Below are 23,743 nucleotides of genomic sequence, written 5' to 3' on the forward strand. Positions count from 1 at the left end.
CTTTAGCCTTTCAAGGTTCATGTTCATCAAGTTTCAAACTAAATAAAATGTATTTCAAATAGCAGTGCTCGTTATGGAATTGAAAACAAATGCATTGACCCATTTACTGACTAGTAGTCATTCCATTTTTCTTTTAAAGGGCAACAAAATCATTCTTCTACCTCACTCTGGTGAGCAAAACTTCCATTTTAATCTTCCATCCTTGTCAGGATTACGGGGGTGCCAGAGACTAGCCCGGCTGGCTTGGTGGGCAAGGCGGCCTGGTCGCCAATCATCCGTAAGGCGACCAGAGAGACAAACGACCACACCCACTCCCAATCACACCGCCACCCGCAGGAATCGAGTCCACGCCTGGCCGCACCCAAGTCGGGCAAGTGCACCACTACTCCATCATGTGGGCAAAACTTGAATAGATGTCAGGAATAACGCGTTAACTTCTATTGTGAGCTATCGTCCATGACATAACTACAATAGGTTGTACAGAGCAGTTGCTCATTTAAATGTCATTTTGGACGGTATCCATCTGATCAGAATGTCAACAAGTTTGACATTTATTTTGAAATCGGAAATGGGGCGTAACCCAGAACCAAGCCGTCCGTGTTATGCTAGTGACTTGTGTGTCTCCGCCTCACGGACACACCGCAAGTATTTGGACACATTTATTTCGAATCTATTTTTCTAAGGCTAGTCACGTAAGATATTTGTACAAAGTCTGTCAACGGGCTTCCGCATCAACGCGGCGTTTTACTCGTCCGCCCCGCTCGGCGACGTCACTCTTCTCCGAGTAGCACGCATGCTAGCAGGCTAGCTGGCGAATTTTTTGCTCAAATCGGGTCCAGGCAGGACGGAAACAACGACATGTCCTGTAGCATACTGGACTTTTGTCGTCTCCATGAGCTCAAGACGGTCAGGGACTATTTGTTCCACGGTCAAAGTGGGCCCGCGGAGAAGACTGTTCCAGGTAAGCGACTTGATCATGATGCATCCGACGAGGTTGACAGGCTGGCTGCGAGGCTGAGGCTGGCTTGCAATTTCGCCACCATCTGTCTGGGAGTTGACCATGATGCTTTTCCCCCCACCTGGCAGAAAATGAAGTGTCGTGGGATAGCACCGAATGGGAAACCGCGTGGGAAACTGACAAGAGCAAAGAACAACAAGCACCATCGGTTTGTTTCTCTTTTTGCATCTCTCTCATGTCTTCATCGTGTGGGAAGCGTCGAGTCGTTTTGACAGCAGATGAAGCGTCATCTGCTGTTTTTTTTCCTTTCCCAAACAAACTAGCAGCAGGGAGGATCATTTTCAGTCGTTACTTTTATCCTCTAACCCAGTGCTTCTCAAATAGTGGGGCGCGCCCCCCTGGGGGGCGTGGTGCGCTACCTGGGGGTGGGGGTGGGGGGGGGGGGGGGGTCGTGTAACCCTGGGGAACAGGATTTTATTTGGCCGTACCAGTATAAAGTGTAATTGCGCATCCACTACAGTAGCTGGCAGTGGCGCTCTCATTGTTACTTCTGTCATGTTTGCGAGAGTGCAACATTTCACGAGACAACAAGGTAAAATTATTTTATTTATAGTCACGGTGGGAAGTGGGGCGAGGGGGGTGTCGCGCGAATACTTTTCTTCTTGCTAGGAGGGGCCTAACAGAAAATAATTGAGAAGCACTGCTCTAACCCTAATTTAGAAATTAGAATTCAGACATACCTCTTCTAACCCTGGGTACCAAAGCGTGACTTACAAATTTTTCGAAGAAACTTTTGCAATCTATTAATTTCGTAAGTAGAGGTATGACTGTATCTTGAATTGAGATGAAAATATCCAATATAAGTAGGGTTGAGTGAATGCACATATGAAACTGGCAGCTCCAAAAAAAGGTGAAGACTCCCTTTTTTCTTCCATTCCCTATCTGGCATTTTGTCATTGACCCGTAGGCGGAGGAGGCCGAGGAGCTGAGCGGACCGTGGCTGCAAGACTGCGCGCTGTCCCTGTCGCCCTGCTCGGACCTGCTGGTGGTGGCCCGAGAACAAAAGGCCGTCTTTCTCTCAGGTCAGCGTGGACAAACTAGCAAACGGCGACCGCTGGTGTGAAAAGCCCTTTGTCAAATGTTAGAAGAAAAAAGAGGTGGATAAATGATTTCCTAAAAGAGAGCGCATCTCCTTTTGCTTGTAGCCAAATGGCAAACGGATGATGGCGGCAGAGAAGAAATGACTTTGGCCGTGTCTTGGAGTGGAATGCTGGGCACTGAAGAAGGGTAACTTAGTGGACTGGCATATTTGCTTCCAAAAAAAAATCTCCAAACGGCTTTGCTTTGTCATTTTGGAATCATTGGACCGAGCATTTGTGATGTCGCCCTGCAGAGACATTGTGAGCAGTACCATCTGCATACCCCTGGCAAGCCAGAAAAGGTAACCTTTCAATGCTAACATGTGGCTTGCTCGCTTGCACTTATGCACGACTATTATTATAATGTATTTTTTGTAGGAGCTCCACCGGACGACCCGACTGGACATGCATTGTCGTTGGTTTCACCTCCGGCTACGTCCGCTTCTACACGGAGGTGCGGTGGTTTATTCCAACAGGCCCGGCCTGGGCGCAGTGGTTAATTCCAAAAAAGCCCCTCCTGGATGCTTTGTGTTAAATGCGTGTCGTCTCCGGAACCCGTCAGAACGGAGTTCTGCTCCTGGCCCAACTGCTTCACGAGGACCCGGTTTTAAGGCTGAAGTGCCGCACGTACGAGATCCCTCGCCATGCTGCCGCCACCGAGCAGGTAAGAGACGAATGGCAGTCTATGCCATAATACTTTAGTATGACAAGTGACTCGTTTTATCCAGCATGAAGAGTTGAGCATCCTCTATCCTGCCGCACTGGTCACCATTGATGGTTTCAGCCTCTTCCAGTCCCTCCGCGCTTGTCGCAACCAGGTGGCAAGAGGTCTGTGGATGTCTGAGACACGTCATAAATACTATCGCTCTCTCTCTCTCTCTCTCGCTCTCTCTGTGGCCGTCGTCGGATCGATCCATCTTTCATTTTCTTTTTTCCGTCTAGCCGCAGCCGCCGGCAGTGAAGTGATCCAGCCCCCGCCTCTGGCCTACAAAAAGTGGGCTCTCCAAGACATGGACATTATTGTCGACCACTGTAGTGTGGGTGAGTCCAATCCCCGACATCTCCAGTCGCCGTCTTTTTTGAAAATACCAGCTTGTTTCTTTGCGGCAAACTGTCGAAAGGCTCCATTTTATCTTGACGGGGGATTGATTGTGTCGACGGGTTCCGACCTTTGACCCGTTGGCTTCCCTTTTGCTTGCGCCAGGTGTGATGACGCTCAATGTGTTTGATCAAATGAAAAACGCTTCAGTCTTGGGGGGGTTCAACGCTTCGGTCAAGGGCAGCCCCCCTGCCATGAGCCAGTACGTCACCGTGGGAGGGGGCCCGTACACGGGCTTTTACTACGCCGTCGAGGTGAGGCATTATTGACGAGGCTACCATAAAGGTCAGAGATAACAGTGGTGTGTGTGTGTGTGTGTGTGTGCCCCCCAACCTCCCCAACCTCCCCAACCTCCTCCCCAGGGAAGCTCTCAGCCTCTTCTCTCTCACGTGGCTCTCGCCGTGGCCAGCAAGCTGACTTCAGCACTCTTCAGCGCCGCCAGGTATCTTGAATATAGCGCGTGTCCCTCAATGACACGCTATACAAGTTAGCCCGTGAGGAGGAATGATTTCATTTTTGTCATGAAACTGCATCTTTTTAAGCGGATGGCTGGGATGGAACAAGAACAAGAGCGAAATGGAGAGTGGCCAGAAAGGCAGGCCCAAGGTGGAACCTGCCACGCCCCTGGGGATCAGGTGACACTCACCCTACGTTCAATTGCGTCTTGCGACTTGAAATCAATCCTTTTCATTGTCCAAATATGTTAGGAATGCATACGGGATGTCGTCGTCTTATTGTCGGTGTTCTTGTTATTGGCGCACATTTTTATAATTTTTTTTATTTTCACGGATTAGAATACATGCTAATGGGCGTTAGCATGAAGCTAGCGTTTGCCCAGGGGTTGTTTTGAAGCTTCTTTTTGTCTGGCGTTTGGTTTGACAGTACCAAAGCCCAACTTGAGTGTTAATATCCAGTTGTAATGTTCTCTCCGGTTCAGATTTGGACTGCCGGACTCCCGTCGCCACGGCGAGTCCGTTTGCCTGTCCCCTTGTAACACGTTGGCCGGTGTGACCGACGACTTTGGCCGAGTGACGCTGTTGGATCTCCACCGAGGGATTGCGGTTCGCATGTGGAAAGGTAAGAAGGAAGCAAAGGACACTTTTTTTTTTCCCGTTTTGGAATTTCTTCCTTTTACTTTGACCTGACTATGTTCAATTTTGTCTTTTTTTTTTTTTTTGGGGTAAAAGGTTACCGAGATGCTCAGCTGGGTTGGCTGCACATTCCCGAGGAGCAATCGGGTCGGGAAAGCTCCCCCTCCGGCTCCCCGTCCGGCTCCCGTCCCAGACGTCAAGCGCTCTTCTTGGTCATTTACGCCCCCCGCCGGGGAATCCTGGAGATATGGGCCATGCAATACGGACCTCGGGTGGGCGCCTTCACCGTGGGGAAACACTGCCGGTAAGCCATCGAAAGGCGGCTGGGTTGGTGTGCGTGTTTGACCGGGGGGCCACGGGGCCACGGGGGATCTGGCCCAGGTTGCTGTACGGCGGTTACCGGCTCCTGGGCCTCAACAGCGTGACCAGTCAGGGCTGGAAAATCCACAGCCATCAAGTGTGTTTGCTGGATCCCGTCACGGAAGCCCTGAGGACGGTCAATGTTCCTTTCCACCTGGCCCTCAGGTCAGTCTCCCAAGCCACTACCAATACATACAAGACAAGTATTTAAGAGATTAGCCTCTTCCACTGTCGGTCCGTCAGGCTTATAAAGCACTGAGAGAAGGAAACCTTGTTGTATTGCCTGTGGGACTATAGATTTTATGCGTTTTTGTTTTTGTAACATTCAAAGATTGTTGTATTGATTTGAATGGATTTCAGTGACAAGAAGAGCGACGGAGCCAAAGATATGCACTTGTTGAAGAAATTGACGACAATTGTCAAGAGCGCCGACACGCAGCCCGGTGAGACTTTGACTTCCTCCTTATTTGCTTTCCGCCTCCATCACGGAGACTCAGTTTGACAGTCTGCCGTCTGCTTTCAGATAGAATTCTGGAGAGGGAGCTCAAAGACGTGCTGCTGGACATCAAACACTCTTCCATTCAAAAACAGGTAGGAGGAAGAAGCCACCACCTCCTTTTTCCCTTGACATCTTTATCCATTCGATTTGTTTTTTTCTCCCTCCCGCCCCTCCCCGTTTAGGCTTTGGACTCTCTGCTGTCCAACAAGAACGTCCCCGCGTCCTGTCTCACCAACGTGACGCGCGCCTTACTCGAGTCTCTCCGGCGGCAAGGTGGCGCGAGCCAGCAAGCCACTGCTCTCATCTCTGGACTCTTTGTCAGAGCTCCATTCGGATTGCGCTTGACGCCAGGGCCTTTTGTGTTGAGCAGACGGCGAGCAAGTGGATCTGGAGTTGTTGCAGCAGTGCGCCTGTCAAGCGGAACTCCTTCAGCTCTACGTCGACATCGGGAACTTGAACGCCGCCGGGGAGGAGGACGCCCGAGAGGTAGGCGCCGGTGGCGGAGTCGCGGCACACGGCTGCCGCGAGGCGTCTCACGCATTTTTTTTTTTTTTGGTCTCGCAGCCGGAGACGCCGGAGACGCCGGAGGGCCTGGAGGCTGAACTGTCGCGTCTGAATCCCGCCTTGCGTCTCTACGCCAAGGTGACCTCCAAGCCGAGCGTGTCCTTTGTTGAAGACGCGGCCGACGCACCTCTGCCCGCGCGGGCCTTCCTGTCGCACATTGAACGCGCCGACGATGGCGGCCTCCAGCTAATCCGTCCTTCCGAAGCGGAGTGGGCCCAGTTAGGTAAGCGGTGTCTCCCTCCCTCCGTCCGTCCGTCTGTCCGTCTGTTTTGAGCCTTACGTGTTGCGTGCAGGGAGCTTCTTGTTCTGGGGTTGCCTGACCGGCAAAAGCTCACCGCGGCAAATCTGTGACAAACTGCGACGGGCCGCCATCAATCCGCCACACTTACTGGTAAGAGCATTTTCCGCCGTGAGCGGCGCTAAACGCGTTCCTACTGAGACAATCCAGTTGCCATTTAAGATGATTTTTTTTTTTTGCCTGAAAAGGACGGCAATTCTTTTTGGAAGCAAAGCAACTTGAAATGAGGATGCTTTTGGATGTTTTTGGCCGGTAAAGTAAAAGGTTACACACTTTTTTTTTTTTTCTTCAAAAGTCTCTGCTGCTGGTGGTGTGCTTGGAACGAGAAAAAGAGATGCTCCGCAATCCCGCCCAATGTGCCAAAAACCTCTACACGCTATTGCTACTCCTGGCCGACATGGAAGGTACGTAACGTAGCGCCTCATCTGCGGAAGAAGCCGCCGTCTGTCGGCCGTCCTTCCCGAACCCGTCTCCTCAGGCGCCGTGGAAGAGACCTGGGACCCCCAGTCCGTCTCGCCGTGGTGGCAGCGGGCCCGCGACGTCTTGCTGCAGTCGCGCCACTCGGCGGGCGCCTTGCTGGCCGCCTTGGTGGCCCGTGGCGCCGCCAAGGCCGTCATCGCCAACAGGGCCGACAGCCGGGTACGTTGCCAGATGTTGACGTGACGTGGACAGAAAGCATTTGTTTTTTTAACTGGGGGGTGGTGTTGTTTCTCCTGCTCAAAGTTGCAGTCCGAGTGGGAAGCCGTGTCTTTGGAGTTGGAGCAGTGGCCGGCGTGCGTCCGGCAGCTGGAGGACGTCCTGGTGCTGCAGACGCTCCTCTCGGTGACTCGGCGGGCCGCCTCCGCCGGGTCCCCCGCCGGATCGCCCGCCGGATCGCCCGCCACGTGTTCTGTGAAAACCTTGTTAGCAGGAGGCCCAGGTAGTCCATCGCCGGCCGGCCCGCCGCCCGCCCGCCCGCCCGTCGCCTCGCTCGTGGTTTCCAGTCTTTTGTCTTCTCCAGGCGCCATCACGGACAACGTGGCCAAGTGGGTGTTCCGCCACGACCTGGCTCCGGAGCAACTCCAACAGATCTTGCAGAAGATAGAAGAGAAAGCTGGGGCGGGCGACGAAGCGGCTCACGTCACGGAGGACCCCGACGAAAGGGCGGGTGAGGCACGGCCGGCCGGCCGGCCGGCTGCCGTTGACGTGAAGAGGCGCCTTTTCCATTTTGACCTCTTGCAACCCTGGACGCAGGGCTACTGGCGGCCGCTTGCCAGCGTTTCCCGCGCTCCCTCTCGCCCAATTTGCTCTTTGCGCATTGCTGCTGGGAGTACGTGGTGCAGTGGAACAAAGACCCGGAGGTAAGAAGCGTGGGGTGGCCGGGGGGTTGTGCTTGAACTGTTTTTGCTCCGTCTAATGCCCTTTGTCCGATGCTCTCGCAGGAGGAGGCCCGTCTGCGCCGAGCTGTGGAGCATCTCAAGATGGTCTCCAGTCCGCATATACAACTCGGTAGGTCTGCTCGTCTTATGGAGAGTGACTTACTGTAAGTAAGGCTTTTCCCCTTAAAATACGACCATGTATAGTAAGGCTATTCTCTTAAAAAAAAAAAAAAAACTATATAGTAGAGTAGTCACTGCCTCCCATGTAGGCAGCCTGTGTTCGAATCCCGTTTGGGAAACATTTTCCCATAGTTGTTTCTGTGTATTTGTAGTCAAGACCTTCAAATGATGACAGAGGAAAGTGTAGCCAAATTGTGGTGCAGTGGTTAACTCACCGGACTCCCGTGTGGGAGACCCGGGTTCGATTCCCGGTTCGTACACTTTTTCACTTAGTTGTTTCTGTGGACTTGTACTTAAGACACTGAAATGCTGACGTAGGAAAGTGTGGCCACTTGGTTGGCGCAGAGGTTAGGCTTTTTGATTCAAAAAAACGACATAGTATAGTAAGGCTTTTTCTTCAAAAAACAACATAGTATAGTAAGGCTTTTTTCTTCGAAAAAACGACATAGTATAGTAAGGCTTTTTTCTTCGAAAAACGACATAGTATAGTAAGGCTTTTTCTTCAAAAAACAACATAGTATAGTAAGGCTTTTTTCTTCGAAAAAACGACATAGTATAGTAAGGCTTTTTTCTTCGAAAAACGACATAGTATAGTAAGGCTTTTTTCTTCGAAAAAACGACATAGTATAGTAAGGCTTTTTTCTTCGAAAAAACGACATAGTATAGTAAGGCTTTTTTCTTCGAAAAACGACATAGTATAGTAAGGCTTTTTTCTTCGAAAAAACGACATAGTATAGTAAGGCTTTTTTCTTCGAAAAAACGACATAGTATAGTAAGGCTTTTTTCTTCGAAAAACGACATAGTATAGTAAGGCTTTTTTCTTCGAAAAACGACATAGTATAGTAAGGCTTTTTTCTTCGAAAAAACGACATAGTATAGTAAGGCTTTTTTCTTCGAAAAAACGACATAGTATAGTAAGGCTTTTTTCTTCGAAAAACGACATAGTATAGTAAGGCTTTTTTATTCGAAAAAACGACATAGTATAGTAAGGCTTTTTTCTTCGAAAAAACGACATAGTATAGTAAGGCTTTTTTCTTCGAAAAAACGACATAGTATAGTAAGGCTTTTTTCTTCGAAAAAACGACATAGTATAGTAAGGCTTTTTTCTTCGAAAAACCGACATAGTATAGTAAGGCTTTTTTCTTCGAAAAACGACATAGTATAGTAAGGCTTTTTTCTTCGAAAAAACGACATAGTATAGTAAGGCTTTTTTCTTCGAAAAAACGACATAGTATAGTAAGGCTTTTTTCTTCGAAAAAACGACATAGTATAGTAAGGCTTTTTTCTTCGAAAAACGACATAGTATAGTAGGGCTTTTTTCTTCGAAAAAACGACATAGTATAGTAAGGCTTTTTTCTTCGAAAAAACGACATAGTATAGTAAGGCTTTTTTCTTCGAAAAAACGACATAGTATAGTAAGGCTTTTTTCTTCGAAAAAACGACATAGTATAGTAAGGCTTTTTTCTTCGAAAAAACGACATAGTATAGTAAGGCTTTTTTCTTCGAAAAAACGACATAGTATAGTAAGGCTTTTTTCTTCGAAAAAACGACATAGTATAGTAAGGCTTTTTTCTTCGAAAAACCGACATAGTATAGTAAGGCTTTTTTCTTCGAAAAACGACATAGTATAGTAAGGCTTTTTTCTTCGAAAAAACGACATAGTATAGTAAGGCTTTTTTCTTCGAAAAAACGACATAGTATAGTAAGGCTTTTTTCTTCGAAAAAACGACATAGTATAGTAAGGCTTTTTTCTTCGAAAAACGACATAGTATAGTAGGGCTTTTTTCTTCGAAAAAACGACATAGTATAGTAAGGCTTTTTTCTTCGAAAAAACGACATAGTATAGTAAGGCTTTTTTCTTCGAAAAAACGACATAGTATAGTAAGGCTTTTTTCTTCGAAAAAACGACATAGTATAGTAAGGCTTTTTTCTTCGAAAAAACGACATAGTATAGTAAGGCTTTTTTCTTCGAAAAACGACATAGTATAGTAAGGCTTTTTTCTTCGAAAAACGACATAGTATAGTAAGGCTTTTTTCTTCGAAAAAACGACATAGTATAGTAAGGCTTTTTTCTTCGAAAAAACGACATAGTATAGTAAGGCTTTTTTCTTCGAAAAACGACATAGTATAGTAAGGCTTTTTTCTTCGAAAAAACGACATAGTATAGTAAGGCTTTTTTCTTCGAAAAAACGACATAGTATAGTAAGGCTTTTTTCTTCGAAAAAACGACATAGTATAGTAAGGCTTTTTTCTTCGAAAAACCGACATAGTATAGTAAGGCTTTTTTCTTCGAAAAACGACATAGTATAGTAAGGCTTTTTTCTTCGAAAAAACGACATAGTATAGTAAGGCTTTTTTCTTCGAAAAAACGACATAGTATAGTAAGGCTTTTTTCTTCGAAAAAACGACATAGTATAGTAAGGCTTTTTTCTTCGAAAAACGACATAGTATAGTAGGGCTTTTTTCTTCGAAAAAACGACATAGTATAGTAAGGCTTTTTTCTTCGAAAAAACGACATAGTATAGTAAGGCTTTTTTCTTCGAAAAAACGACATAGTATAGTAAGGCTTTTTTCTTCGAAAAAACGACATAGTATAGTAAGGCTTTTTTCTTCGAAAAACGACATAGTATAGTAAGGCTTTTTTCTTCGAAAAACGACATAGTATAGTAAGGCTTTTTTCTTCGAAAAAACGACATAGTATAGTAAGGCTTTTTTCTTTGAAAAAACGACATAGTATAGTAAGGCTTTTTTCTTCGAAAAACGACATAGTATAGTAAGGCTTTTTTCTTCGAAAAAACGACATAGTATAGTAAGGCTTTTTTCTTCGAAAAAACGACATAGTATAGTAAGGCTTTTTTCTTCGAAAAAACGACATAGTATAGTAAGGCTTTTTTCTTCGAAAAAACGACATAGTATAGTAAGGCTTTTTATTCAGACAAAACGACATAGTATAGTAAGGCTTTTTTCTTTGAAAAAACGACATAGTATAGTAAGGCTTTTTTCTTCGAAAAAACGACATAGTATAGTAAGGCTTTTTTTCGAAAAAACGACATAGTATAGTGAGGTTTTTTATTCAGACAAAACGACATAGTATAGTACGGCTTTTTTCTTCAAAAAAACGACATAGTATAGTTAGGCTTTTTTCTTCGAAAAAACGACATAGTATAGGAAGGCTTTTTTTTCGAAAAAACGACATAGTATAGTAAGGCTTTTTATTCAGACAAAACGACATAGTATAGTAAGGCTTTTTTCTTCAAAAAAACGACATAGTATAGTAAGGCTTTTTTCTTCAAAAAAACGACATAGTATAGTAAGGCTTTTTATTCAGACAAAACGACATAGTATAGTAAGGCTTTTTTCTTTGAAAAAACGACATAGTATAGTAAGACTTTTTTCTTTGAAAAAACGACATAGTATAGTAAGACTTTTTTCTTTGAAAAAACGACATAGTATAGTAAGACTTTTTTCTTCGAAAAAACGACATAGTATAGTAAGGCTTTTTACTTCAAAAAAAAACGACATAGTATAGTAAGGCTTTTTTCTTCGAAAAACGACATAGTATAGTAAGGCTTTTTTCTGCGAAAAACGACATAGTATAGTAAGGCTTTTTTCTGCGAAAAACGACATAGTATAGTAAGGCTTTTTTTTCGAAAAAACGACATAGTATAGTAAGGCTTTTTTCTTCGAAAAACGACATAGTATAGTAAGGCTTTTTTCTGCGAAAAACGACATAGTATAGTAAGGCTTTTTTCTGCAAAAAACGACATTGTATAGTAAGGCTTTTTTCTTCGAAAAAACGACATAGTATAGTAAGGCTTTTTTCTTCGAAAAAACGACATAGTATAGTAAGGCTTTTTTCTTCGAAAAACGACATAGTATAGTAAGGCTTTTTTCTTCGAAAAAACGACATAGTATAGTAAGGCTTTTTTCTTCGAAAAAACGACATAGTATAGTAAGGCTTTTTTCTTCGAAAAACGACATAGTATAGTAAGGCTTTTTTCTTCGAAAAACGACATAGTATAGTAAGGCTTTTTTCTTCGAAAAAACGACATAGTATAGTAAGGCTTTTTTCTTCGAAAAAACGACATAGTATAGTAAGGCTTTTTTCTTCGAAAAAACGACATAGTATAGTAAGGCTTTTTTCTTCGAAAAAACGACATAGTATAGTAAGGCTTTTTTCTTCGAAAAAACGACATAGTATAGTAAGGCTTTTTTCTTCGAAAAAACGACATAGTATAGTAAGGCTTTTTTCTTCGAAAAAACGACATAGTATAGTAAGGCTTTTTTTTCGAAAAAACGACATAGTATAGTAAGGCTTTTTATTCAGACAAAACAACATAGTATAGTAAGGCTTTTTTCTTCAAAAAAAACGACATAGTATAGTAAGGCTTTTTTCTTCGAAAAAACGACATAGTATAGTAAGGCTTTTTTCTTTGAAAAAACGACATAGTATAGTAAGGCTTTTTATTCAGACAAAACGACATAGTATAGTAAGGCTTTTTTCTTTGAAAAAACGACATAGTATAGTAAGGCTTTTTTCTTCGAAAAAACGACATAGTATAGTAAGGCTTTTTTCTTTGAAAAAACGACATAGTATAGTAAGGCTTTTTATTCAGACAAAACAACATAGTATAGTAAGGCTTTTTTCTTCAAAAAAAACGACATAGTATAGTAAGGCTTTTTTCTTCGAAAAAACGACATAGTATAGTAAGGCTTTTTTCTTTGAAAAAACGACATAGTATAGTAAGGCTTTTTATTCAGACAAAACGACATAGTATAGTAAGGCTTTTTTCTTTGAAAAAACGACATAGTATAGTAAGGCTTTTTTCTTCGAAAAAACGACATAGTATAGTAAGGCTTTTTTCTTCGAAAAAACGACATAGTATAGTAAGGCTTTTTTCTTCGAAAAAACGACATAGTATAGTAAGGCTTTTTTCTTCGAAAAAACGACATAGTATAGTAAGGCTTTTTTTTCGAAAAAACGACATAGTATAGTAAGGCTTTTTATTCAGACAAAACAACATAGTATAGTAAGGCTTTTTTCTTCAAAAAAAACGACATAGTATAGTAAGGCTTTTTTCTTCGAAAAAACGACATAGTATAGTAAGGCTTTTTTCTTTGAAAAAACGACATAGTATAGTAAGGCTTTTTATTCAGACAAAACGACATAGTATAGTAAGGCTTTTTTCTTTGAAAAAACGACATAGTATAGTAAGGCTTTTTTCTTCGAAAAAACGACATAGTATAGTAAGGCTTTTTTCTTCGAAAAAACGACATAGTATAGTAAGGCTTTTTTCTTCGAAAAAACGACATAGTATAGTAAGGCTTTTTTCTTCGAAAAAACGACATAGTATAGTAAGGCTTTTTTTTCGAAAAAACGACATAGTATAGTAAGGCTTTTTATTCAGACAAAACAACATAGTATAGTAAGGCTTTTTTCTTCAAAAAAAACGACATAGTATAGTAAGGCTTTTTTCTTCGAAAAAACGACATAGTATAGTAAGGCTTTTTTCTTTGAAAAAACGACATAGTATAGTAAGGCTTTTTATTCAGACAAAACGACATAGTATAGTAAGGCTTTTTTCTTTGAAAAAACGACATAGTATAGTAAGGCTTTTTTCTTCGAAAAAACGACATAGTATAGTAAGGCTTTTTTCTTCGAAAAAACGACATAGTATAGTAAGGCTTTTTTCTTCGAAAAACGACATAGTATAGTAAGGCTTTTTTCTTCGAAAAACGACATAGTATAGTAAGGCTTTTTTCTTCGAAAAAACGACATAGTATAGTAAGGCTTTTTTCTTCGAAAAAACGACATAGTATAGTAAGGCTTTTTTCTTCGAAAAACGACATAGTATAGTAAGGCTTTTTTATTCGAAAAAACGACATAGTATAGTAAGGCTTTTTTCTTCGAAAAAACGACATAGTATAGTAAGGCTTTTTTCTTCGAAAAAACGACATAGTATAGTAAGGCTTTTTTCTTCGAAAAAACGACATAGTATAGTAAGGCTTTTTTCTTCGAAAAACCGACATAGTATAGTAAGGCTTTTTTCTTCGAAAAACGACATAGTATAGTAAGGCTTTTTTCTTCGAAAAAACGACATAGTATAGTAAGGCTTTTTTCTTCGAAAAAACGACATAGTATAGTAAGGCTTTTTTCTTCGAAAAAACGACATAGTATAGTAAGGCTTTTTTCTTCGAAAAACGACATAGTATAGTAGGGCTTTTTTCTTCGAAAAAACGACATAGTATAGTAAGGCTTTTTTCTTCGAAAAAACGACATAGTATAGTAAGGCTTTTTTCTTCGAAAAAACGACATAGTATAGTAAGGCTTTTTTCTTCGAAAAAACGACATAGTATAGTAAGGCTTTTTTCTTCGAAAAAACGACATAGTATAGTAAGGCTTTTTTCTTCGAAAAAACGACATAGTATAGTAAGGCTTTTTTCTTCGAAAAAACGACATAGTATAGTAAGGCTTTTTTCTTCGAAAAACCGACATAGTATAGTAAGGCTTTTTTCTTCGAAAAACGACATAGTATAGTAAGGCTTTTTTCTTCGAAAAAACGACATAGTATAGTAAGGCTTTTTTCTTCGAAAAAACGACATAGTATAGTAAGGCTTTTTTCTTCGAAAAAACGACATAGTATAGTAAGGCTTTTTTCTTCGAAAAACGACATAGTATAGTAGGGCTTTTTTCTTCGAAAAAACGACATAGTATAGTAAGGCTTTTTTCTTCGAAAAAACGACATAGTATAGTAAGGCTTTTTTCTTCGAAAAAACGACATAGTATAGTAAGGCTTTTTTCTTCGAAAAAACGACATAGTATAGTAAGGCTTTTTTCTTCGAAAAAACGACATAGTATAGTAAGGCTTTTTTCTTCGAAAAACGACATAGTATAGTAAGGCTTTTTTCTTCGAAAAACGACATAGTATAGTAAGGCTTTTTTCTTCGAAAAAACGACATAGTATAGTAAGGCTTTTTTCTTCGAAAAAACGACATAGTATAGTAAGGCTTTTTTCTTCGAAAAACGACATAGTATAGTAAGGCTTTTTTCTTCGAAAAAACGACATAGTATAGTAAGGCTTTTTTCTTCGAAAAAACGACATAGTATAGTAAGGCTTTTTTCTTCGAAAAAACGACATAGTATAGTAAGGCTTTTTTCTTCGAAAAACCGACATAGTATAGTAAGGCTTTTTTCTTCGAAAAACGACATAGTATAGTAAGGCTTTTTTCTTCGAAAAAACGACATAGTATAGTAAGGCTTTTTTCTTCGAAAAAACGACATAGTATAGTAAGGCTTTTTTCTTCGAAAAAACGACATAGTATAGTAAGGCTTTTTTCTTCGAAAAACGACATAGTATAGTAGGGCTTTTTTCTTCGAAAAAACGACATAGTATAGTAAGGCTTTTTTCTTCGAAAAAACGACATAGTATAGTAAGGCTTTTTTCTTCGAAAAAACGACATAGTATAGTAAGGCTTTTTTCTTCGAAAAAACGACATAGTATAGTAAGGCTTTTTTCTTCGAAAAACGACATAGTATAGTAAGGCTTTTTTCTTCGAAAAACGACATAGTATAGTAAGGCTTTTTTCTTCGAAAAAACGACATAGTATAGTAAGGCTTTTTTCTTTGAAAAAACGACATAGTATAGTAAGGCTTTTTTCTTCGAAAAACGACATAGTATAGTAAGGCTTTTTTCTTCGAAAAAACGACATAGTATAGTAAGGCTTTTTTCTTCGAAAAAACGACATAGTATAGTAAGGCTTTTTTCTTCGAAAAAACGACATAGTATAGTAAGGCTTTTTTCTTCGAAAAAACGACATAGTATAGTAAGGCTTTTTATTCAGACAAAACGACATAGTATAGTAAGGCTTTTTTCTTTGAAAAAACGACATAGTATAGTAAGGCTTTTTTCTTCGAAAAAACGACATAGTATAGTAAGGCTTTTTTTCGAAAAAACGACATAGTATAGTGAGGTTTTTTATTCAGACAAAACGACATAGTATAGTACGGCTTTTTTCTTCAAAAAAACGACATAGTATAGTTAGGCTTTTTTCTTCGAAAAAACGACATAGTATAGGAAGGCTTTTTTTTCGAAAAAACGACATAGTATAGTAAGGCTTTTTATTCAGACAAAACGACATAGTATAGTAAGGCTTTTTTCTTCAAAAAAACGACATAGTATAGTAAGGCTTTTTTCTTCAAAAAAACGACATAGTATAGTAAGGCTTTTTATTCAGACAAAACGACATAGTATAGTAAGGCTTTTTTCTTTGAAAAAACGACATAGTATAGTAAGACTTTTTTCTTTGAAAAAACGACATAGTATAGTAAGACTTTTTTCTTTGAAAAAACGACATAGTATAGTAAGACTTTTTTCTTCGAAAAAACGACATAGTATAGTAAGGCTTTTTACTTCAAAAAAAAACGACATAGTATAGTAAGGCTTTTTTCTTCGAAAAACGACATAGTATAGTAAGGCTTTTTTCTGCGAAAAACGACATAGTATAGTAAGGCTTTTTTCTGCGAAAAACGACATAGTATAGTAAGGCTTTTTTTTCGAAAAAACGACATAGTATAGTAAGGCTTTTTTCTTCGAAAAACGACATAGTATAGTAAGGCTTTTTTCTGCGAAAAACGACATAGTATAGTAAGGCTTTTTTCTGCAAAAAACGACATTGTATAGTAAGGCTTTTTTCTTCGAAAAAACGACATAGTATAGTAAGGCTTTTTTCTTCGAAAAAACGACATAGTATAGTAAGGCTTTTTTCTTCGAAAAACGACATAGTATAGTAAGGCTTTTTTCTTCGAAAAAACGACATAGTATAGTAAGGCTTTTTTCTTCGAAAAAACGACATAGTATAGTAAGGCTTTTTTCTTCGAAAAACGACATAGTATAGTAAGGCTTTTTTCTTCGAAAAACGACATAGTATAGTAAGGCTTTTTTCTTCGAAAAAACGACATAGTATAGTAAGGCTTTTTTCTTCGAAAAAACGACATAGTATAGTAAGGCTTTTTTCTTCGAAAAAACGACATAGTATAGTAAGGCTTTTTTCTTCGAAAAAACGACATAGTATAGTAAGGCTTTTTTCTTCGAAAAAACGACATAGTATAGTAAGGCTTTTTTCTTCGAAAAAACGACATAGTATAGTAAGGCTTTTTTCTTCGAAAAAACGACATAGTATAGTAAGGCTTTTTTTTCGAAAAAACGACATAGTATAGTAAGGCTTTTTATTCAGACAAAACAACATAGTATAGTAAGGCTTTTTTCTTCAAAAAAAACGACATAGTATAGTAAGGCTTTTTTCTTCGAAAAAACGACATAGTATAGTAAGGCTTTTTTCTTTGAAAAAACGACATAGTATAGTAAGGCTTTTTATTCAGACAAAACGACATAGTATAGTAAGGCTTTTTTCTTTGAAAAAACGACATAGTATAGTAAGGCTTTTTTCTTCGAAAAAACGACATAGTATAGTAAGGCTTTTTTCTTTGAAAAAACGACATAGTATAGTAAGGCTTTTTATTCAGACAAAACAACATAGTATAGTAAGGCTTTTTTCTTCAAAAAAAACGACATAGTATAGTAAGGCTTTTTTCTTCGAAAAAACGACATAGTATAGTAAGGCTTTTTTCTTTGAAAAAACGACATAGTATAGTAAGGCTTTTTATTCAGACAAAACGACATAGTATAGTAAGGCTTTTTTCTTTGAAAAAACGACATAGTATAGTAAGGCTTTTTTCTTCGAAAAAACGACATAGTATAGTAAGGCTTTTTTCTTCGAAAAAACGACATAGTATAGTAAGGCTTTTTTCTTCGAAAAAACGACATAGTATAGTAAGGCTTTTTTCTTCGAAAAAACGACATAGTATAGTAAGGCTTTTTTTTCGAAAAAACGACATAGTATAGTAAGGCTTTTTATTCAGACAAAACAACATAGTATAGTAAGGCTTTTTTCTTCAAAAAAAACGACATAGTATAGTAAGGCTTTTTTCTTCGAAAAAACGACATAGTATAGTAAGGCTTTTTTCTTTGAAAAAACGACATAGTATAGTAAGGCTTTTTATTCAGACAAAACGACATAGTATAGTAAGGCTTTTTTCTTTGAAAAAACGACATAGTATAGTAAGGCTTTTTTCTTCGAAAAAACGACATAGTATAGTAAGGCTTTTTTCTTCGAAAAAACGACATAGTATAGTAAGGCTTTTTTCTTCGAAAAAACGACATAGTATAGTAAGGCTTTTTTCTTCGAAAAAACGACATAGTATAGTAAGGCTTTTTTTTCGAAAAAACGACATAGTATAGTAAGGCTTTTTATTCAGACAAAACAACATAGTATAGTAAGGCTTTTTTCTTCAAAAAAAACGACATAGTATAGTAAGGCTTTTTTCTTCGAAAAAACGACATAGTATAGTAAGGCTTTTTTCTTTGAAAAAACGACATAGTATAGTAAGGCTTTTTATTCAGACAAAACGACATAGTATAGTAAGGCTTTTTTCTTTGAAAAAACGACATAGTATAGTAAGGCTTTTTTCTTCGAAAAAACGACATAGTATAGTAAGGCTTTTTTCTTCGAAAAAACGACATAGTATAGTAAGGCTTTTTTCTTCGAAAAAACGACATAGTATAGTAAGGCTTTTTTCTTCGAAAAACGACATAGTATAGTAAGGCTTTTTTCTTCGAAAAAACGACATAGTATAGTAAGGCTTTTTTCTTCGAAAAAACGACATAGTATAGTAAGGCTTTTTTCTTCGAAAAAACGACATAGTATAGTAAGGCTTTTTTCTTCGAAAAACGACATAGTATAGTAAGGCTTTTTTCTTCGAAAAAACGACATAGTATAGTAAGGCTTTTTTCTTCGAAAAAACGACATAGTATAGTAAGGCTTTTTTCTTCGAAAAACGACATAGTATAGTAGGGCTTTTTTCTTCGAAAAAACGACATAGTATAGTAAGGCTTTTTTCTTCGAAAAAACGACATAGTATAGTAAGGCTTTTTTCTTCGAAAAAACGACATAGTATAGTAAGGCTTTTTTCTTCGAAAAAACGACATAGTATAGTAAGGCTTTTTTCTTCGAAAAAACGACATAGTATAGTAAGGCTTTTTTCTTCGAAAAAACGACATAGTATAGTAAGGCTTTTTTCTTCGAAAAACGACATAGTATAGTAAGGCTTTTTTCTTCGAAAAAACGACATAGTATAGTAAGGCTTTTTTCTTCGAAAAAACGACATAGTATAGTAAGGCTTTTTATTCAGACAAAACGACATAGTATAGTAAGGCTTTTTATTCAGACAAAACAACATAGTATAGTAAGGCTTTTTTATTCAGACAAAACGACATAGTATAGTAAGGCTTTTTTATTCAGACAAAACGACATAGTATAGTAAGGCTTTTTTATTCAGACAAAACGACATAGTATAGTAAGGCTTTTTTCTTCGAAAAAACGACATAGTATAGTAAGGCTTTTTTCTTCAAAAAACGACATAGTATAGTAAGGCTTTTTCTTCAAAAAACGACATAGTATAGTAAGGCTTTTTCTTCAAAAAACGACATAGTATAGTAAGGCTTTTTACTTCAAAAAAAATGACATAGTATAGTAGGGCTTTTTTCTTTAAAAAAACGACATAGTATAGTAAGGCTTTTTTCTTCAAAAAATCGACATAGTATAGTAAGGCTTTTTACTTCAAAAAAAACGACATAGTATAGTAAGGCTTTTTTCTTCAAAAAAACGACATAGTATAGTAAGGCTTTTTTCTTCAAAAAAACGACATAGTATAGTAAGGCTTTTTACTTCAAAAAAAAACGACATAGTATAGTAAGGCTTTTTACTTAAAAAAAACGACATAGTATAGTAAGGCTTTTTTCTTCAAAAAAACGACATAGTATAGTAAGGCTTTTTTCTTCAAAAAAACGACATAGTATAGTAAGGCTTTTTTCTTCGAAAAAAACGACATAGTATAGTAAGGCTTTTTATTCAGACAAAACGACATAGTATAGTAAGGCTTTTTTCTTCGAAAAAACGACATAGTATAGTAAGGCTTTTTATTCAGACAAAACGACATAGGATAGTAAGGCTTTTTATTCAGACAAAACGACATAGTATAGTAAGGCTTTTTTATTCAGACAAAACGACATAGTATAGTAAGGCTTTTTTCTTCGAAAAAACGACATAGTATAGTAAGGCTTTTTTCTTCAAAAAACGACATAGTATAGTAAGGCTTTTTCTTCAAAAAACGACATAGTATAGTAAGGCTTTTTACTTCAAAAAAAATGACATAGTATAGTAAGGCTTTTTTCTTAAAAAAACGACATAGTATAGTAAGGCTTTTTTCTTAAAAAAAACGACATAGTATAGTAAGGCTTTTTCTTCAAAAAACGACATAGTATAGTAAGGCTTTTTACTTAAAAAAAAACGACATAGTATAGTAAGGCTTTTTACTTCAAAAAAAACGACATAGTATAGTAAGGCTTTTTTCTTAAAAAAAACGACATAGTATAGTAAGGCTTTTTTCTTAAAAAAAACGACATAGTATAGTAAGGCTTTTTCTTCAAAAAACGACATAGTATAGTAAGGCTTTTTACTTCAAAAAAAACGACATAGTATAGTAAGGCTTTTTACTTCAAAAAAAACGACATAGTATAGTAAGGCTTTTTTCTTCAAAAAAATGACATAGTATAATAAGGCTTTTTTCTTCAAAAAAACGACAGTATAGTAAGGCTTTTTGATTGAAAAAATTACATAATATAGTAAGGCTTTTTGATTAAAAGAAATGACATAGTATAGTAAGCCTTTTTTTGTTTCCATATATTTGCAGTGAAGATCTTCAAATGCTGACATAGGAAAGTGTAGCTACTTGGTAGCATAGTGGTTGACTCACCCGTCTCTCGTCTGGGAGAGCCGGGTTCAATTCCCGGTTCGGACACTTTTTCCCTTAGTTGTTTCTGTGGACTTGTACTCAAGACACTGAAATGCTGACGTAGGAAAGTGTGACTACTTGGTTGGCGCAGAGGTTAGTGCACTGGACTCCCGTGTGGGAGATCTGGGTTCGCTTCCCGCTGTCGCCCTTTGGCTGATCACCGAACCAAGTGGTCTGGAAAATGGAATAAGAAGAAGAGAAAAAAAAGAAAAACTTTTTAATTTTTATAAAACACTTAGTCATACATTTCAGCAAAAGGTTATATTCCGAACTGCCTTCGGCAGTTCGGAAGACACTTGATGGACCTGTATGTGCGAAAGGCGTTCTCGGGTCGGCCTTCGGCCGACCCTCGACCGCTTGCTTGGTCAGTGAACCGCCGACACCGGGAAGCGAACTCACGTTCTCTCGGTGCAAAGGCGAGTGTGCAACCCACTACACCAACTCGTGCCCCACTTATACATGGATGTTGAAACGTTTTATACCAGGAAACGGGGTGAAACACTTAGTCATTTTTTGGACAAAATGCTTCATCCACCACTGAAGATTTATAAACTTAAACACTTATCCGTTAGAACTTATTCTTTTACCTCAACAATTGTGGGAAAATCTTTGTAGGCACTGGGATTCGAACCCACGACCCCAGAAGTGGGAGACTGATGACTTAGCCACTGGGCCACCACCCTGTTGAGAGAAATTAGTAGTACTTGTACTTTTACCTCTTTCACTCACCTGAATAATAGTGGGAAAATTTTTGCGCGCACTGGGACTTGAACCTAAGACCACAGAAGTGGGAGACTGATGACTTATCCACTGGGCCACCACTCTACAGGAATAGGCAGTAGTATTTGTTCTTTTGTCTCTTTTCACTTCCAGATCATACTTAGTACTTTACTGTAGCTTGAAGTGGGAAAAGTTAGGTAAGCAGACTAAATCAGAGCAAAGCTGAGTGGACGCGGTAAGGCTTTTTTTTTTCGAAAAAAAAAAAAACATAGTATAGTAAGGCTTTTTTTTCTCGTTAAAAACGACATAGTATAGTAAGGCTTTTTTTACACAAAAATTGACCACGCTGCTATGTTTTTTTGCAGGTATTTGCACCATGATGTGGAGCACTTTCATCGTCAAACGTTTTTCGGCCGCAGCCTTTCTCGTGGAGAAGGTGAGACAGAAGCGCTTTGTTGAGCGCAACGGAAACGCCGGCTAAACGTATAATTTGATTTATTTTCCAGGTGGGCAAAGCACCCAAGGACCGCCTGTGCCGACGGGTAATGAACTCGAAAAATGCCACAAAACGGTTACCTCTCTTCAAGAAGTGCGGCCGGTGACTTTTTCTTGGGTCGCAGGACGTTGGAATGGGAGACGGAGCTCTGACGTCCTTTCTGGGCTGCTGCGTCCAGCTGCTTCAGATCCTCATGGAGGTGACCGGACTCCTGCTTGCCAATCACTGTCCGATATCTTTTGTCCGCCGTCGCCGCCGCGTAAGTAAGGAGACTCGAGTGCGTGGCATGAGGAGTGGGCTTGCTGGCTGGCTGGCTGGCTGGCTGACCTGTCTGCAAAAAGCACAAGTAGATGAAGGATGTCCAATCCGACCTGGATTGGAGATGGTCAATGAGTGGAGAGGCCGCCCTTACTTGGCTAGAGATTTCTCTTGTGGTGTTGGTCGGCATGACGACACGCACGTGAATCAAACTCTGACTCGGTTGACAGTCTGTTGGTCTTTTATTTAAGATTTCTCACTGATCACTGGTCTCTGCGTCGGGCCCGGCAGGCGGACGCGGCGGTGGCCGAGGTCCCTCCTCCCGACCTGTGGGCGGAAGAGGCGTGGTGCGGCGCCGAGGGCCCGGCCTCCATCGCCCGGCTGGCGGTGGAGCAGAAGGGCGTCCACTATCCGCTGGTTCAACACCACTGCCTGCTGGCTACCCTCTTGCACGCCGCCTTGACCTTCACGCTGAAAGTCAAACCTCTCAGCCTGTTTGACAGCAAGGTGAGTGAGTGAGGGAGGAGCTTCCGTTGCATCCCACCGGCCCGTCCCGTCCCGCCCACTTGATTCTTCCGCCCAGGGTAAGAACGCCTTCTTCCGAGACCTGAGCAGCATTCAGCTCATGCCCAGCGGCGACGCGGACCCGGGACTGGTCCTACTGCGACAAGAGGTGAGTCTCGGCACCGACAGTGTACCTGAAAATGAAGATGGGTGAATAAAACTATAACATTCCAATGGAAAAAAAGATCAAGCGCTTACTTTCACTCTTTGAAATGAGCGGCTCTGGCCTGGTCTCCATTTCCTTCTCCAGTTCCTTTTGCGGATTATGACCGCCTGGGTGCGGCACACGGACGAGGCGCGGGCGTCCGACGGTCCCGGGGCCGACTGGTGGCCCTCGCTGTGCCTGGAGCTGAGCGGTCCGCTGCAGGTCCGCCCGGACGTCCCCCGGCGACATCTGGTGTGCCGGCTCTACGGCCGGGGCCTGGACCGGCGTGCCGAGGAGGTGGGCCCGGGACGCCGTCCTCTGACCCGCCGCCTTGTGACCAGCCAGCCTCACTCTCACTCTCTCTCTTTCTCTCTGTGGCAGGCCATGCTGGAGGTGGAGGACAAGGACGTGCTGGGCTCTCAACTGCTGCTGATCACGGGCCAAAGGCTGAGCCACTCGCTGCTGCGGGTGCCCAATCAGACGCGGGCCGCCATGGAGCTGCTGGCCCGCCTTCCCCCGACGCTGTGCACGTGGCTAAAGGCCATGGTGAGTACCCGCGGTGAAAATGCAGAAGTATGCGGTTGTGATATTTACCCCTGGGAGGGACCTCGGCTGCCTTGTCGGGCCCCAAGAGAGGGTTGCGGCCAATCCAAGTCCTCGGGCGTACCGTGTACTTTGCAGGACCCCAGCGAGCTGGAGCAGCCCCTGGTGCCCCTGGCAGAGACGGGCAAACTGGTGGGCCACGTGATGGAGATGCTTCCGGAGAAGCACGGCCAGTACACTCTGGCCCTGCACCTGTTGGAGGCGGTGGACGCCCTGACGGCCCAAGACTAAAGTGAGGGACGTGAGCTCCCGAGGCCGGAGCCAGCTCCCTCCCACCCCCAACTTTCTGTCGCCTTTTTGTTCAATTGCTTTGGAAATGCCCTATTTTTCAATACGTATCCTCCTAAGTGCATAATGTACATAAATGTAAGAAGTGCAAATAGAGATAACAAATAAAGAGACATAAGTGCATTTTTTTGTCCTATTTTGAATGCAAAATGTGGGCCTGAAATGGACTGGCTTTGACCAAGCCACCTCCCTACTACGCACCGGCTAACTATT

General features: G+C 40.8%; 1 protein-coding gene across 4 annotated transcripts; it reads left to right on the forward strand.

Moving 5' to 3' along the window:
• Positions 1–575: 575 nt before the first annotated feature.
• rab3gap2 (RAB3 GTPase activating protein subunit 2 (non-catalytic)) lies at positions 576–23,653 on the forward strand. 4 transcript variants are annotated; one of them, XM_077731443.1, is made up of 35 exons: positions 576–961; positions 1,087–1,166; positions 1,926–2,040; positions 2,164–2,245; positions 2,352–2,399; positions 2,476–2,551; positions 2,660–2,761; positions 2,826–2,925; positions 3,040–3,138; positions 3,302–3,450; positions 3,559–3,638; positions 3,739–3,831; positions 4,134–4,273; positions 4,384–4,591; positions 4,669–4,812; positions 5,008–5,090; positions 5,171–5,238; positions 5,329–5,419; positions 5,517–5,632; positions 5,711–5,933; positions 6,004–6,101; positions 6,304–6,412; positions 6,487–6,647; positions 6,732–6,927; positions 7,009–7,155; positions 7,242–7,348; positions 7,430–7,496; positions 21,542–21,612; positions 21,683–21,718; positions 21,797–21,871; positions 22,222–22,437; positions 22,514–22,603; positions 22,745–22,936; positions 23,021–23,185; positions 23,321–23,653. In XM_077731443.1, exons 1-35 carry the CDS (start codon positions 859–861, stop codon positions 23,471–23,473), a joined length of 4,083 nt encoding a protein of 1,360 aa, XP_077587569.1. In that variant the 5' UTR covers positions 576–858; the 3' UTR covers positions 23,474–23,653. The 4 variants fall into 4 exon arrangements, with proteins under 4 accessions (XP_077587569.1, XP_077587567.1, XP_077587568.1 ...); XM_077731441.1 differs by having other exon boundaries at positions 23,021–23,653; XM_077731442.1 differs by having other exon boundaries at positions 5,517–5,631; positions 5,719–5,933; positions 23,021–23,653.
• The last annotated feature ends 90 nt before the right edge of the window (positions 23,654–23,743 follow it).

The sequence above is a fragment of the Stigmatopora nigra genome, chromosome 13 (assembly GCF_051989575.1).
Source record: "Stigmatopora nigra isolate UIUO_SnigA chromosome 13, RoL_Snig_1.1, whole genome shotgun sequence".
NCBI lineage: Eukaryota > Metazoa > Chordata > Actinopteri > Syngnathiformes > Syngnathidae > Stigmatopora > Stigmatopora nigra.

Bases quoted from the DNA above. Each gene is read 5' to 3' on its own strand.
- rab3gap2 (XM_077731441.1), top strand. From the start codon at position 859: ATGTCCTGTAGCATACTGGACTTTTGTCGTCTCCATGAGCTCAAGACG. The intron at 21,719-21,796 runs GTAATGAACTCG...CTTGGGTCGCAG, and splicing joins AGGACCGCCTGTGCCGACGG to GACGTTGGAATGGGAGACGG. The intron at 22,604-22,744 runs GTGAGTCTCGGC...TTCCTTCTCCAG, and splicing joins TGGTCCTACTGCGACAAGAG to TTCCTTTTGCGGATTATGAC.